We start from the raw sequence: 15,260 nt of genomic DNA on the forward strand, positions 1-15,260 counted from the left end.
AGGATAAATTGTCAACAAGCATATGCTCCCCAAGGGCTGCCATCACCAGAAACAAAGGCTTGTACCTCAGAAGAGGAAATGAGATGCTTCCATCACACTGTTGACATAAGGTTCAGCAGGTGCCTGATTGCTACTGCCCTGACCTCACCTTTGTCATTCCACGTGAGCTGCTGCTGCTCATACTTCAAACTCTGGCATCTTGAAATATTTTGACATATTGCTGTCATCCTGATTTTTATCTCCTTAATGATTTTCTCACACAAATCAGTAGACACTTGGGTTGACACTTGAATGTACATCCTGCAGACAACTTTTATTCCCCAAGCATGTGAGAGCTCAATCGCATAGCCCCTGTGCCACCAGGGACAAAGAGAGAAATCCTGGGCTCACGTTGTCATGGTGAAAATGAGTCCCTGGAGTCCCGGGGCAGAAGGCAGCACACACTATCCCACAAAACTGTATTTTCATGGGCAGTTAGGTTTCATAGGAGCCACACTAGGAGGAGCCCCCTTTGTTTGATAGCATGGCACACTTCTCAAAGCTGTTTCTCACACATTACTCTAGTCGATGCCCAGCACGTCTGTGGAGAGAGGCAGGAACTATCATTCTGGTTAAGTGATCATTTGGCTCTATGGTGATGGAGCAGAACCACATTTTACTTACACTTTTTGCAACCCAGCTCAGTTTGGGTATAATCTAGCAACCTTCCGGGTTAAATAAGCCTTTGCAGTCTGGTCTGAGGACTTGAACACACTGTTTCTAAGGGGAAATGCTGTGATGTTTCCCTAAATCAATTTGTTAATACACTTGGAGTGTCAACTTCTAGGTTGAGGATTGCTGCTGCTGCATTCATCCCTTATGAAGAGTTACTGTGTATTACCGTTATATCACATCCCAAAAGTCACTGAGTTGGTTTGTGACAATACACTAAACCTACCATTCTTTGAAAAGGAGGAACAAGCTGTCACATGCTCCTTTGGTGTTTTAAAGCACTCAGAAAGTGCTTTAACTTTCTGAGCATTGTATGGTCTCACGATGCATCAGTTCTTTTTCTCATTGTCTTGTTCCCTCTCATCTTTGTCTTTGTCCCATGGGCAACTGTTGGGGTCCTTGTTTAAAAAGAGGTTGTCTTCTGCCCTTGTCTTGCTGGGGCTCTCATTTATTGTATATCAGAAACTATGATGGATGTGCTTATAGAGATAGATGAAATATAAGCCCTGTCACTGAGAACTCACAGTTACTCCATTATAAATTATAATACTGTGTAAAGTCTCCAGTACTGGAGCGTGCTGTGCTGGTGTGTAGAGAAACCCGTGACCAGGCACCTGCAGCAGCTGTGCTGGCTGCGGGAGGAGGGGGCGTGGCCTGAGGCAGGCACCATGAGAGGGCCTTGGCCATGCCTTGAAGACAGACAGGCAAGGCCAGCAGAAGGGATGGCCTGTACAAAGGCATGGGGTGAGAATTGGCTCAGGCCTGACAGGGAAGGAACCTAGTTGTCTTAGGTTTGAAGAACATGGGACTTATTGTACCTATATATCCTCCTGTTTTTCATACTTTTTGTGTCTTATTGGGAGCACCTATGATATTTCATATCTTTCTTTTATTTTCTGTAGAAAATCACTGTCAAAGGCAAGCTCTTCCTCTCCTTATTCTGGCCCTTGCTAACTCCCCCTTGTGCATTACCATTACAGTCTTCTTAAATAAGCCCCATGATATATTTTTCTTTCTCTGATTATACATCAAAAAACAGAAACCAGCCCATCCCTACAGTTTGCCAAAGACAGGGTGGGTAAACTCCTCAGCCCAACACACAGTCCACTGAAAATAACCAGGCTGCTCTGCCAGGTCTGGACCTGACAGTGAGTTTTCACATCCTCCTCTTCCCACTCTCGGGCACCCAGCCGGCGTCATCTGGAGGGGCTGCTGGAGGGAGTGGGGGCCCTCCCTTTGCCTGCTGGTTCTCTTACAGTGCCAGAGACTCTGATGCAGTCTGAAGCTGTTGGTGTGAGCCAGCTAAGTGAGAGTCCCGAGCATACTGCTCCCACACCTGGTTTATGAGACCCTCCCTGCACAGCGTTCACCTGGCGGTACAGTGGGCCTCCCCACCCATGCTGAGGCCTGGGACTGCAGCCTCCAGATACAGAAAATAGGTAGCTGAGGAATGACTCTGGCAGAGTCCAAGCAATCGGGAAAGGCTACCAGCATGCAGGGCAGGCTGAGGACATGCAGGGCAGTGTAGAGGACCCCGTGCGGGACCATCTACTCTGGAGTAGAGACTTCTCTCAGTTTAGAGGCTGGGTCATGTATAGTCGAAGATGTATTTTTTATTTTGTCTTTATCAGCATTAAAATATGTGGAAACCCCATCAGGATTATGTTACACTGGATTATTCTTATTTTCACCTCAGATTGCTATTGTTTATTTATTTACTTCATACTTTTTAATCTTCTGATTCTTTCAATGAGAAGTTGGAAGGAAACATAGGGAAGTCCTCTCCTTCTTCCTCCATGTTAATCTAGTGCATCTGCAACCAAGCTTTTGATAATAACTGAACAGCATAACATTCAAAGTAAAGTTCTTTGCCAGAGAACAAAGAACAGCTGGGTGCAGTGGCTCATGCCTGTAATCCTAGCACTTTGGGAGGCCAAGGTGAGTGTATCACATGTGGCCAGGAGTTCAAGATGAGTCTGGCCAACATGACAAAACTCCATCTCTATAAAAAAATAAAAAATAAAATAATATTAGCCAGGCACACGTCTGTGATCCTAGCTACTTGGGAGACTGAGGCACAAGGATCACTTGAACTGTGAGGCAGAGGTTGCAGTGAGCCGAGATCACACCGCTGCACTCCAGCCTGGGTGACAGAGCGAGACTCCATCTCAAAAAAAAAAAAAAAAAAGGAAAAAGAAAAAAGAACAAACTAAACTATCTTTTCACTAGTTCATGTTTACAGATTCATTGACTTTGTCAGATCCCCTGAGCAAAGTGCTGACACTATCCTCTAAAAAAAAAAAAAAGGCAACTCAACAGGACATTTCCCCACCAATATAGGGTAAATTAGCACTCTAAAATAGGGACAAGATTTTCCTCCACATCAGTCTGAGTCTCCTGCAGTGGACAAATAATTGATGAATACCCTCCCTTCCCCAAAGTCTAGGTTATTACCTTTGGCTATAGTAATATTTTTCTTGGGGATTTTAAAAGTAGATATTTCAAAAAATATTTCAAATCATAATAAAGCAAGTAAGGACCAGCTGCTATGGGTTATAAAATGTCCTGGAAAATACTTCAACCACGTTAGTAGCAAAGGGAATCCACAGGTTGCCGACTGATGGGACCAGCTACCCAGAATTGTTAGACACAAGTCAATTAATTTGGAAGACACCTCAGCTTTATAATAAATGATCTTGAGCCCTTGTGATCTAAAACCCTCTAGTAAATGTCTGGGCAGCATTGATCCTTTGCATGTAAATAAATCATGTATGTAATTCTAGCTCAAGCACTCAAGATTACATTTATTGTGTTTTATCTGTATCATTTGATCTACAGCTCCTACAAATCAAAATGCTTTCTTAAATTCTCCTCTAAGAAAAGGCTAACAGACATTTATGAAGGGAATAAATAAAAAATAGAATATTGTACTGTTTAACTTAGAATGACTTTTTCAGGGGTTTTTCTTACAAGATCTTCTGACTACTGTTAACTGTTAAACTTTGTCTCCTTTCTCAAAAGTCAAAGGTGGAATAGAAAAGGAGTTTCCAAGGGTGATAGAAGTTGATGGTTAGATATCAACATAATGTATAATTTCTTCTAGCTGAGAATTCACATCACATTTTTTTCTCACTGCTCATCTGGCAAATTGTTTTCTAATGCTCAAAGCCTCTTGCCTCTAATCTTCTTTCCCCAGAACCTGTTTCCACCTCCTCAGCCCTTCTGCTCCCACCTCTCCAGTCCATGCAACACTCTGTCCCTCAACCATGGAGGTCTGCTCAGAACAGTTATTCTGGGCATCTTCATGTAGCCTGTAGCTTCAATTTCATTTATGTACTTAGTAAATATTTGTCAGTAAGCTCCTTGGGGCTAACCATTAGGCATGTAAAACCAAACAAGACAAATACCCATGTTCATCAAGCCACCTGCCTAAAATAGGGGCAAGTGTGTAGCGGGGAGACAGACAAGAAAACAGGCAATGACACAGCACTATTCCACACCTCTGGAGGTGGACAATATAGGGTACTTTGTAAGGACCAATTATGGGCAGGCCCAGAACATGATGCAGGGTTTTCCAGGAGTCAACTGAAATATGCACACACAACAGCCATGATTTCTGATCAAGCCTTTATTTCTCGTAAGCAAATTTAACCCAGAATATAGTGGCATGTTATTCATAAATGTGTCTCCTGCAAAAGTCCCTTCAGGTTTTGATCAGACTAAAGCAGCGGGGACATTTGTACACTTGCTTTTTGGGCAAGGCATCATCATATGGACTTGCCCTTCTAGAACAGAAAGAAAGGGAAGGGATTGGGCATCTTCTCTCTAAATAACTTACCCCGGCCCTGCTCACAATCTCTAACCTCTCAAAGAGGCATCTTGGAAGTTTAGAGTCTATCCTAGCCCAACCTTAAGGAATCTGTGCAGTTTGAGGGGAAGAGGTCCAGACCTCACACTAAAGAGGCATTCTGGGGTCTCCAGTCTGGAGATACTGTTTTCTGAAACACCTTTCCCACCAGCCATGGTTCAGCTGCCATAGTGCAGGGGTGGGTGGTTTACATCCTTCCTTTCTGGACTCTAAGAAGCAAAACACCAAATCACATTCTGTGATCCTCAATAGTTGGTTCTAAACCTTCTCTCCAAGTTGCATTTTCTGTAGAAATGACATTAGAAGAAATTTATGGAAAGTGGAAATGGAAATCCTAATGGAAAGTGGAAATCCTTTCTATGTTTGTAAGAGCCACATTCTGAAATTGAGGTCAGGACATCTATGAAGCACTGGTGTTTCATGGACACATTTGCACATGCTCCTAGAGAATGGATCAAAGGCACTCATCAGATAAACAGGGTTCATGGCTCCAGAAAGATAATGGACTTCTGTCATAGGAAATATCAATGTCACTTTTTGCTGACATAAAGAAAAAATTTAGGGCCAGGCGCAGTGGCTCACACCTGAAATCCCAGCACTTTGGGAGGCCAAGGCAGGCAGATTACCTGAGATCAGGAGTTCGAGACCAGCCTGACCAACATGGAGAAACCCCATCTCTACTAAAAATACAAAATTAGCCGGGTGTGGTGGCATGTGCCTGTAATCCCAGCTAGTCAGGAGGCTGAGGCAGGAGAATCGCTTGAACTTAGGAGGCGGAGGTTACGGTGAGCCAAGATCGTGCCATTGCACTCCAGCCTGGGCTACAAGAGTGAGTGAAACTCTGTCTCAAAAAAAATAAAATAAAATAAAGAGACAATTTGACAGTCTTGGTACGGTTAAAAGTCTACCTTTGCCCTTTTGGGAGAGAACACCTTAATCTTTGGCAGCACTATGAAAGCTGGAATGTTCTTACTTACTACCTAGGCATTTACTATGTGACCTAGAAATTGTGAATGAACACATCAAAATAAATATATTCATATGACGAGTCTTGACATGAATATATCCAGTGACCTAGAAAAAAGAGGACATGAAAATTGAATGGAGACGTCTTAAACAAAAGGCTTTTCTCTTCTTTCTCTGCAGCAGGGTCCAAATGTTGACTTCTCAGGGATTAGAGGCAAGGAGCTTAGCACAGAATAGACAAAAGGAAATGTTAACTTTCCCTAAAACAAAACAAAATGGATGAGTTCACAGGTGAGGTCTTTCAAATGATGGAAGAATAGATAAATCTGATACAGCTTAAGCTTTTAAGAGCAAAATGAACTAATTATATCATTAAAGAAAAGACAAGCCATCTGAAAAATGGGCCAGAACCTAAAGTCGGTTTTTAGGGGGGGAAACGCAATGACCAATAAACACACAAAAGATGTTCCATCAAGAGAATGAGAAGACAAATTACAGACTGGAAGAAAATATTTGCAAAATACATATTTGATAAAGGGCTAGCATTCACAACGTACCAAGAACTCATGAAAGTCAACAATGAGAAAGCAAACAAGCCAATTTTTAAAAAGGGGCGAAAGACCAGGATAGATATCTCACCAAAGATATACGAATGGAAAATTAGCCTATGAAAAGATGCCCAACACAAAATTCTGTCAAGGATATGGAGCAACAGGAACTCTTATTCATTGCTGGTGGAAATGCAAAGTGGTACAGCTACTTTGGAAGACAGTTTGCTTGTTTATTACAAAACTAAACATACCCTTACCATATGATTCAGCAATCTCGCTCCTTGGTATTTACCCAAAGGAGTTGAAAACTTATGTCCATACAAACATCTGCACATGTTTACAGCAGCTCTATCCATAATTGTCAAAACTTGGAGGCATCTTGGAAGCAAGATATCCTTCAGCAGGCAAGCAGATAAATTGTGCTACATCCAAACAATGGATTATTATTCAGTACTAAAAAAAAATGAGCTGCCAAGCTATAAAAAGACCTGAAGAAATCTTAGCTGCATATTACTAAGTGAAAGAAGCCAATCTGAAAGGCTACATAATTTTACAATTCATCTATATGACCTTCCAAACATAAGGAGACAGTAAAAAAGATCAGTGGTTATGAAGATTTAGTGGGGAGGGAGGGATGTATAGGAGGAGCACAAAGGATTTTTAGGGCAGTGAAACTCTTCTGTATGATACTATGATAGTGGCAACATATTATTACACATTTTTCAAAACCCACAGAATATACAACATGAAGAGTAACCTCTGATGGAAAGTATGCACTTGGGTAATAACGATGTGCCAGGGTAGGCTCATCAAGTGTGACAAACATACCACTCTTGAGTGGAACATTGGTAGTGGGGGAGGCTGTGCATGTGTGGGGACAGGGCATATATGGGAATGCTGTGCTTTCTGCTCAGTTTTACTGTGGACCTAAAACTGCTATAAAATAAACAAAAGGCTATTTTTTAAAATGCTCCAATCAGAAAGCAAAAATTCAAAAGTTTTACGGTACCCAGGGATGATGAGAGAGTGGAAGAAGCACGTGTACAATATTGGGCTCATTTTTTTCAAGGCAGTTTAGCAAAATTTATCGAATTTATCAAAATTTCTCTTGGGCATATTTGCAAAAGCTATTTGGGATATATAGACAAAATTATTCATCACTGCATTGTGGGAACAGCAACCACAGGAAAGTCAGTGTCTCCATTAGGGAGACTGGATAATACACCCCAAGGGCAAGAGCAGCAGGGGAGCAGATAGCGATTACAGGGAAAGGTTCTCAATACATTTTTTGCTGATGGTGGATTTTGTTTTGTTTTCTTTTGAGACAGAGTTTCATTCTTGTTGCCCAGGCTGGAGTGCAATGGCACAATCTTGGCTCACTGCAACCTCCTCCTCCCTGGTTCAAGTGATTCTCCTGCTTCAACCTCCTGAGTAGCTGGGCTTACAGGTGACCACCACCACGACCAGCTAATTTTTTTGCATTTTTAGTAGAGATGGGGTTTCACCATGTTGGCCAGTCTGGTCTCGAACTTCTGACCTCAGGTGATCCACCCATCTTGGCCTCCCAAAGTGCTGGGATTACAGGCGTGAGCCACCGAGCCCGGCCTCAGTATGTTTTATGAAGTGCAAAAGCAAGGCTCAGAGCAGTGCTTTTAATATTACCCCATTGATGTAGTTTTTAATTAATAGTTAGAAAAATTATTTCTAGGAAAGGATAACAAGAAATGAGTAACAGTGACTACCTTTGAGGATTATGTGGAGGTGGGGTGTGCAGGATTTCACTTATCATTCTGTGCCTTTTCTTTTTCATCTGTTTATATTTACTAACAAAGAGTCATGTTCCTTTTTTAAACTTGTTTATGTTTTCTAACAATAGATTTCTTTTCTAAAAAATATCACAGGTATTATCAAAATAGTGGGATTGTGGGTTTTTGTGTTTTCTCTGTTAACTATTTTAACATCTATAATTTTTTAAATTTTTTTTTTACAAGGAAAAAGCTCATTATCTTTTTAAAAATATTCCCTTTTCTCTCTTCTCATGACTGGTCTGGCTTTATCTAGATGCTCTAACTTGTAGTGTCACAATTTAGTCCTTGATGCAAAGGGAAAGAATGTTGGCATGTGCTAATATAAGAGTGCTAAAACAGTTGCCACATCCCTCCTTTTCCAGAGCAGGGATCAGACATCCATCAAGTGATATAGATGCCTGTTTAGTCTACCCATCAACCCCACAGCCATTCCTATGGGAATAATAAACAGAAAAGACAAAACCAATCAATACTGAACCCCATGATTTAATTAAAACCAGAGACGAAGACAGTGCTCAGGCCAGAAATGGAGAGGAATTTCTGATGATTATAATGTTGTTAAGATGCCCGAAACCTGCAGCAGGAAGAGATGGAGGCAAAGCAGACTGAGGGCGCTGGGAGTCGCTGCAGGCATCACAGTGAACTCTGCGGTGCTGCCAGTGGACTTCAGTGTCGTTCTGCCTTTTCCTTTTTTTTTTTTCTTTTTGAGACAGAGTCTCCCTCTGTCGCCCAGGCTGGAGTGCAGTGGCTTGATCTGGGCTCACTGCAACCTCTGCCTCTTGGGTTCAAGTGATTCTCCTATCTGAATTTTGTATTTTAGTCAAGACGGGGTTTCTCTGTTGGCCAGGCTCATCTCAAACTCCTGATCTCAAGTGATCCTCCTGCCTTGGCCTCCCAAAGTGCTGGGATTACAGGCATAAGCCACCATGCCCGGTTCCTTTCTTCTTCTTTCTTTCTTTCCCCTGTCTCATTCTGAAAAAAGAATCTCGCTGTTGTTTTTTTTTTTTGGTTTTTTTTTTTTAAGCTTATTTTTTTCTTTGCGTGTACCTACAAATACAAATTTGAGTAAACTGTGCCTTCTAATGGCTGGGCATAGTAGATTTACATGGTTATTTTTGTGGGTTTTTTTAAAATTTTTAATTGTGGTAAAATATACATAATAAAATTTACCATCATAACCATTTTTCAGCACATAGAGCTCAGTGACACTGCATGCATTCACATTGTTGTCCAACCATCATCACCATCCATCTCCAGAACTTTTCATCTTCCCAAACTGAAATTCGTCCCCATTAAACACCAACTCCTCATTCCCCCCAATCCTCAGAGCCCTTGACAGCCACCATCCTACTTCCTGTCGCTAGGAATTTGACCACACTAGGCACCTCATCTAGGAGGAATCATACAGTGTTTGCCCTTTTGTTCCTGGCTTATTTCAGTGAACATAGTATCTTCAAGGTTCAATCATGTTGCCGCGTGTGCCAGAATTTCCTCCCTTTTTAAGTCTGAATAGTATTCCCTACTATGTATATGCTCTATTTTGATTATCCATTCCTCTGTAGGAGGATCCACGGGTTGCTTGATATAGGTATTCCTTGGAGGAAACTCCACTGGTTATTTGATCAGGAAAATTATTTGTTGTTACATTCTTTGCATTGAAATAAGTTATCACTCATTTCATATAAAAAGTATTCTGCGGTTCAAATAAAAAGAAACACTAAGAAAATTCATAGAGATTGGCTTCTTTTGAAATAAATTCAATGTAAAGAAATTCTAGAAAATTACACCTGTTCTCTACATGATTCAAGAGAACATTATATCTTTGAAACTTCCTAGGAGAGCAATGAATGGTAAGAAGGGCGGTAAGGAGATAATGGGTCCAACCTTTTGACCAACAGTCACAGGTATGTGACTTAGAGACCATGGGAAAAGGAATTACTGAATTAGAAGACAAACTGAAAAAAAATCATCCCCAACCCAGTGGAAACAGAAGATGAAAACAGAACTTTTTAAAACCCAGAAATCTAATTTATGAACAATAGATGTTTCTAAAAAATAACATACAGAAATATAATAACCAATGAAAAAAAGATGAAAACATTTTTATCTAAAAAAATACCTAATTAAAATTGAAATTCCTCATATTTCAGATAGCTGGAATTGATATAATAAAATATATATGTAGGTTCATAGTGGAAAATTTAGTAGACACATAAATAAGAAAAAACAATAATAATCCAATACACAGCAAGCTTCCAGAACTACGTAGTCCTTCTCACCATTCTTTGCTCTAATAAAGTTTTAAAAATAAAATGTTCTCTTGAATCATGTTGAGAACAATCTGAAATTTCCTAAAATTTCCTTCAGTTTCTTACATTGAATTTACTCCAAAAGGAGCCAAGGGGTTTCTGGAGGAAGAATTTTTGAACTGAAGAATGCTATAAACAAACAGAAGAAACTGTTGGACGCCTGGAAAATAGCAAAAGCCAAGAAAATTTGAATGTTCTCTTCACAGCACAAAGATGTGCTTGGTAAGATGTCTATTTAAAGGGAAAAAAAAAATTGTTCTCTACCATACCAGTTGTCAGTGATGTGTGACTATGCTGAATACAGACATTCTCAAGCATGTAAAAACAGAGAAATTGCCCACATGTCAAAGATACGATTTCAGGATTGAGAAAATTGTGGATGGCAGAAACCGGTAGTGAATAAGGAAACTAGTTACTTATAAAGAGATATGCTAAAATGATTGCAAGGATGTATTACTATTTTATTACTTAAATATATATTGTATGGCTTATTATACCAATTAGCTAAATGAAAAATAATAAAGAGGTATTCTGTAACACTTGTTTTTTAAAAAAGCTCCAGGCCAAGCACAGTGGCTCACACCAATAATCCCAGCAGTTTGGGAGGCTAAGGTGGGGGCAGATCACTTGAGCCCAGGAGTTCAAGACCAGCCTGGGCAACGTGGCAAAACCCTGTCTCTACAAAAACTACAAAAATTAACCAGGCATGATAGCATGTGCCTGTAATCCCAGTTACTGGAGGGACTGTGGCGAGAGGATTGCTTGAGCCCTGGAGGTCAAAGCTGCAGTGAACCATGACCGTGCCACTGTACTCCAGCCTAGGTGACAGACGAGATCCTTCTCAAAAAAAAAAAAAAAGAAAGAAAGAAGAAGGAAAAAAAAGCTGTTTAAAAATCAAGACTTGCCATGGTAAAGATAACATTTGAAGGAAAAAGACAGTATAATTACTGGTTGAGGTGCATATATAATCATATATATGTATATACACATATATATACACACATACATATATATACGCACACTATTTTATTTGTTTTTATATAAGCTTGATCATCTCCATATAACCCAATAAACCAAACGTATACTCACCTATTACAATACTTAACCATGAAACACTAGAGTTTTTAGAATTAAAATTAGGACCAAAATAAGCGTGTAAGATGTCACCAACTCTAACATTTAAAAAGTAAAATAGTACATGTTCCTTGGGAATACATACAAACAAAAGAAAAATGTCACCGTAATAATCTCACCACGCAAGGAGCCTCAGGAAGCTGCAGAAAGGACAGGCTTTTTGATTATCTCTGACTGCAGAGCCAGCAATTAAAATAAGTGTAGCAAGTCTCCCTGGGATGGGGGTAGCCAGCCAGACTCTCGGCTATGCGGATTCTCCAGGCCATCGGGCACCATGCCCTTTACTCAGTAGGTGCCTGTGAGTTGGCAAAAGTCTAGCTGATTATATCCTGGTTTTTAAATCCTAAATGGCCACTCAAAAAAACTGTTTTTATTAACATTTCACTGAAGGATAAAAAAATTCAAATATAGCTCAGCACAGTGGCTTACACCTATAATCCCAGCACTTTGGGAGGCCTAGGCAAGTGGATCACTTGAGGTCAGGAGTTCTAGATCAGCCTGGCCAACATGGTGAAACCCCATCTCCACCAAAAATATAAAAAATTAGCTGGGCGTGGTGGCAGGCGCCTGTAATCCTAGCTACTCGGGAGGGTGAGGCAGAAGAATCACTTGAACTCAGGAGGTGGAGGTTGCAGTGAGCCAAGATTGTGCCATTGCACTCCAGCCTGGGTGACAGAGCGAGACTCTGTCTCAAAAAAAAAGACATTTCAAATATAAAAATCTTGATTTCAGATTTGTAACTTTCAGCTCCAGCATTCAATTTAGTGGTCACACTCTGGAGGGGGGGGGGGGGGAAGACTTTTCTTCAGGTAAAAGTCTTGAGAAAAAGTAAATTCTTACTTCCCAAGGATCTCACAGAGCCAAGTAAAGTTAGTGTGACTTGTAAGCAGGTGAATGAATGTAGCACAGAGGCATTCGGGCAGGTCAGAGATGCCTGGACTGTGCTCTTCCCATCCCTGGCCTCACCCAACACAGTGAGACCCAGGCTAGGGAGGAAGGCAGCCCAGGCCCATCTCCTCCCCATACCAGCTGCATTTTCAAGCCTGTTCTGAAGGCAGAATGTTCTGCTCTCAGTGCTTTTTACCCTTCTTGCTCTATGAGGACAGGGAAGTTCAGGTTGATGAACAAGTGGATTAACTATGATCAACTCATTTCTTTTGCTTCAAAACACACGGTAAGACTAACCCAAGGAGCAAAGCCCTCAAAATGCACTTACTCAAGAGTTTGTGGTTCACTGTGACCTCACCCTGCCCCCTCACAATAATTAATCTCAGGTGCTAGTAGATCATTAGATCCCACTTCTTTCAACCATCTAAACTAGGTGAAAGTGTCCCTGGATTTAAGGTGCTGTAGCTTAAGACAGGATTGGTGCTTTTAGATCAGGGGTTTTCTCCAGTGGGCTGTTTCCTGAAAGAGTCCAAAAAATTAGAATCAAATCCTTGCATATGAATGCACAGAAATAACATTTTGTTTCTCTTTGTGAGTTTTTCCTATGTTACTTACAGCAAAGATGGCAGAAGCCCTTAAGTTAATGAAGTCCCCAGGCATGTTGCCAGGGTGTAAAGGCCCTTATCTGTGCTCTCTGCCAATGGGAAGTCGGAATTATCAAGCAGCCCTTGGATCAAAGGGAAGTCTGATCCTGGGGACTTTCTTATGCCTCCCCCAGAGCTATGGATAATTTCCCTGCCTGCATTCTTCACTGCAACTATCTTTTATGAGAAATGGCTGCTCTGGCAGAACCCAAAGATGACTGCATTTCCAAGGAGGTTAGTAGACCCTCAGCATTAATGCTCAGTTTATGGGTACAATGTAGTTATACATCCAAATCTATACATTTACACATGGTCACTAATATATGGTTGCTGTTTTAAAGAGTTGAGTTTAATTGGAAACTACTTAATTTTATCGGCCAAGTATATAATATGTATATATGTGTGTTACACTTTCAGATTTAAAAAAGAACTTGCTTGCTTAAAATTGTCAACATTAAATTTCTGTAATCTAGTTATTCTAATCTAATCGTTTTCTTTGTAGACCGTTCATTTCTAGAAATTTCTAAGTCTCTTTAGTTTGCCTTTTATTAAGGACTTAGAGAGCCAATATGAGGTGATTTTGCTCTCCTGTGTGCACAGTGACTACTGGATGAGGAGAGAGGAGAGGACTTGTCAGGAATAGGATTATTCAAGAGCAGGAGAATCTGACTTTTCAGAGACCAGCCTGTAACAAAGAGCTATCTAGAACAATCACATGGTTTCTGAGCGGAGCTCTCTCAGATAACTTGCCTTAGAAAGATTCTGCATTGTCCTCTCAGACGTCTCAAATACACATGGTTAAAACCCTTTGCACTTTCAGCCAGACGCGGCAGCTCCAGCACTTTGGGAGGCCAAGGCAGGTGGATCACTTGAGGTCAGGAGTTCGAGACCAGCCTGGCCAACATAGTGAAACCCCATCTCTACTAAAAACACAAAAAAAGTAGCTGAGTGTGGTGGTGCACACCTGTAATCCCAGCTACTCGGGAGGCTGAGGCACAAGAATAGCTTGAACCCAGGAGGCAGAGGTTGCAGTGAACCGAGATTGTGCCACTACATTCCAGCCTGGGCAACAGAGTGAGACTGTCTCAAAAAACAAACAAAATTAAAAACTCTTTGCACTTTGAACAGGAAAGAAAATAGGGACAACCTACCTTCCAGGCATAGAACGTGGGGTGGTTATTTCTTATGGGGGGGTCAGTGTGCCCTTGCTCACACAAGCACTTTGTTGAACTAATAGGCATAGGAAGTTAAGAGCATGACTGAAGTAAAACAAAACCCATCGCTCTCACCTGGCAAAACCCCACCCTCGTTAAACTTAATTCTCCGTCCACTCTTTGCTTGCATCCAGGCAGCATAAGAATGTTCCTTTAATCTTATGACCACAGATCTCAAGCTCCCTTTAAAGCTCACTCCCAGAAGCACTGCGCCTCTGTGTGGAGAGAAGGCTGCTTTACACTTCCATTTTCCTCACACCTAGAGTGCCCTTCCCTCTCTCACCGAGAGTGAAGGCAATCAGAACACACCCAGCCTGCCTGCACACACACTCCTATGCTGTGCCTCCTTCCAGTGACAACTGTCTCAGGCCAGCCTCTCCATTTGCACGTGGGATCCCATCCCATCTTGTCTTTAAGCACCCTTGATCCTGAAAGTAGCTCCTCCTTCTCCTGCGTAGTCCGCTCCATCCCATTACATAATAATTCCGCTCAGAACTCTCCAGTGGCTTTTTCACCATCATTCCTGCTGCTCTGCCCTTGCCTGACACTGCCTCCTTCTTTTCCACCTAATTCCAGCCTCAAGGGTCCTCTTTCTGACCCTTGAATACAGCAAGATGGTTCTTCCCTCAGGGCCCTTGCACTTCAGGGTTCTCTGCTTGGGACGATTACCCCAAATAAATAATTCACTCCCTCCCCACATTTAGATCTTTTTCCCAAATGTCGCCTCCTGGGAGAGGCCTTCCATAACCACCCTATCTAAACTGTTCTCCACAAAAGTCTTTATTTTCTCCAATCACTATTTTCATTCATGGTGCTCGTGTTGTAATTGTGTTTGCCTCCCTCCCAGAGGGCAGCCTCCAGGGGCGGGGATGTACCTGCCTGTCCTCTTCAGGGCTGTTCCTTATCACCCACCAGAGCAGTACCTGACACAACAGACGGCCCATAAAACATTTGTATCCAACAAACATGGGTTATTCCCTGGCTCGGCCACTTAATAACTTGGTGGCCTTGGGCCTCAATTTCTTTTTTGTTGAGACAAGGTCTCATTCTGTAGCCCAGGCTAGAATTCAGTGGTGTTGTCAGGTTCACTGCAACTTTGACCTCCTGTGCTCAAGCAATACCCCTGACTCAGCCTCCTGAGTAGCTAGGACTACAGGCACATGCCAC

The 15,260-nt window shown here is 41.6% G+C and overlaps 1 protein-coding gene across 11 annotated transcripts in view; it reads left to right on the forward strand.

Annotated features, from left to right (window-relative positions):
• HECW1 (HECT, C2 and WW domain containing E3 ubiquitin protein ligase 1) overlaps nt 1–15,260 on the forward strand; it is a 456,185-nt gene that overhangs the window by 255,343 nt on the left and 185,582 nt on the right. Inside the window, exon 1 of one of the 11 annotated variants that reach the window (XM_021935852.2) lies at nt 12,137–13,113. The exons of the other annotated variants lie outside the window; for them this stretch is intronic. Coding sequence (XP_021791544.1) covers nt 13,069–13,113 — 45 coding nt within the window. The 5' untranslated portion in view covers nt 12,137–13,068. Of the gene's footprint in view, nt 1–12,136; nt 13,114–15,260 lie in introns of those variants that run through there. 11 annotated transcript variants of the gene reach the window in all.

This window comes from Papio anubis, chromosome 4 (genome assembly GCF_008728515.1).
Source record: "Papio anubis isolate 15944 chromosome 4, Panubis1.0, whole genome shotgun sequence".
NCBI lineage: Eukaryota > Metazoa > Chordata > Mammalia > Primates > Cercopithecidae > Papio > Papio anubis.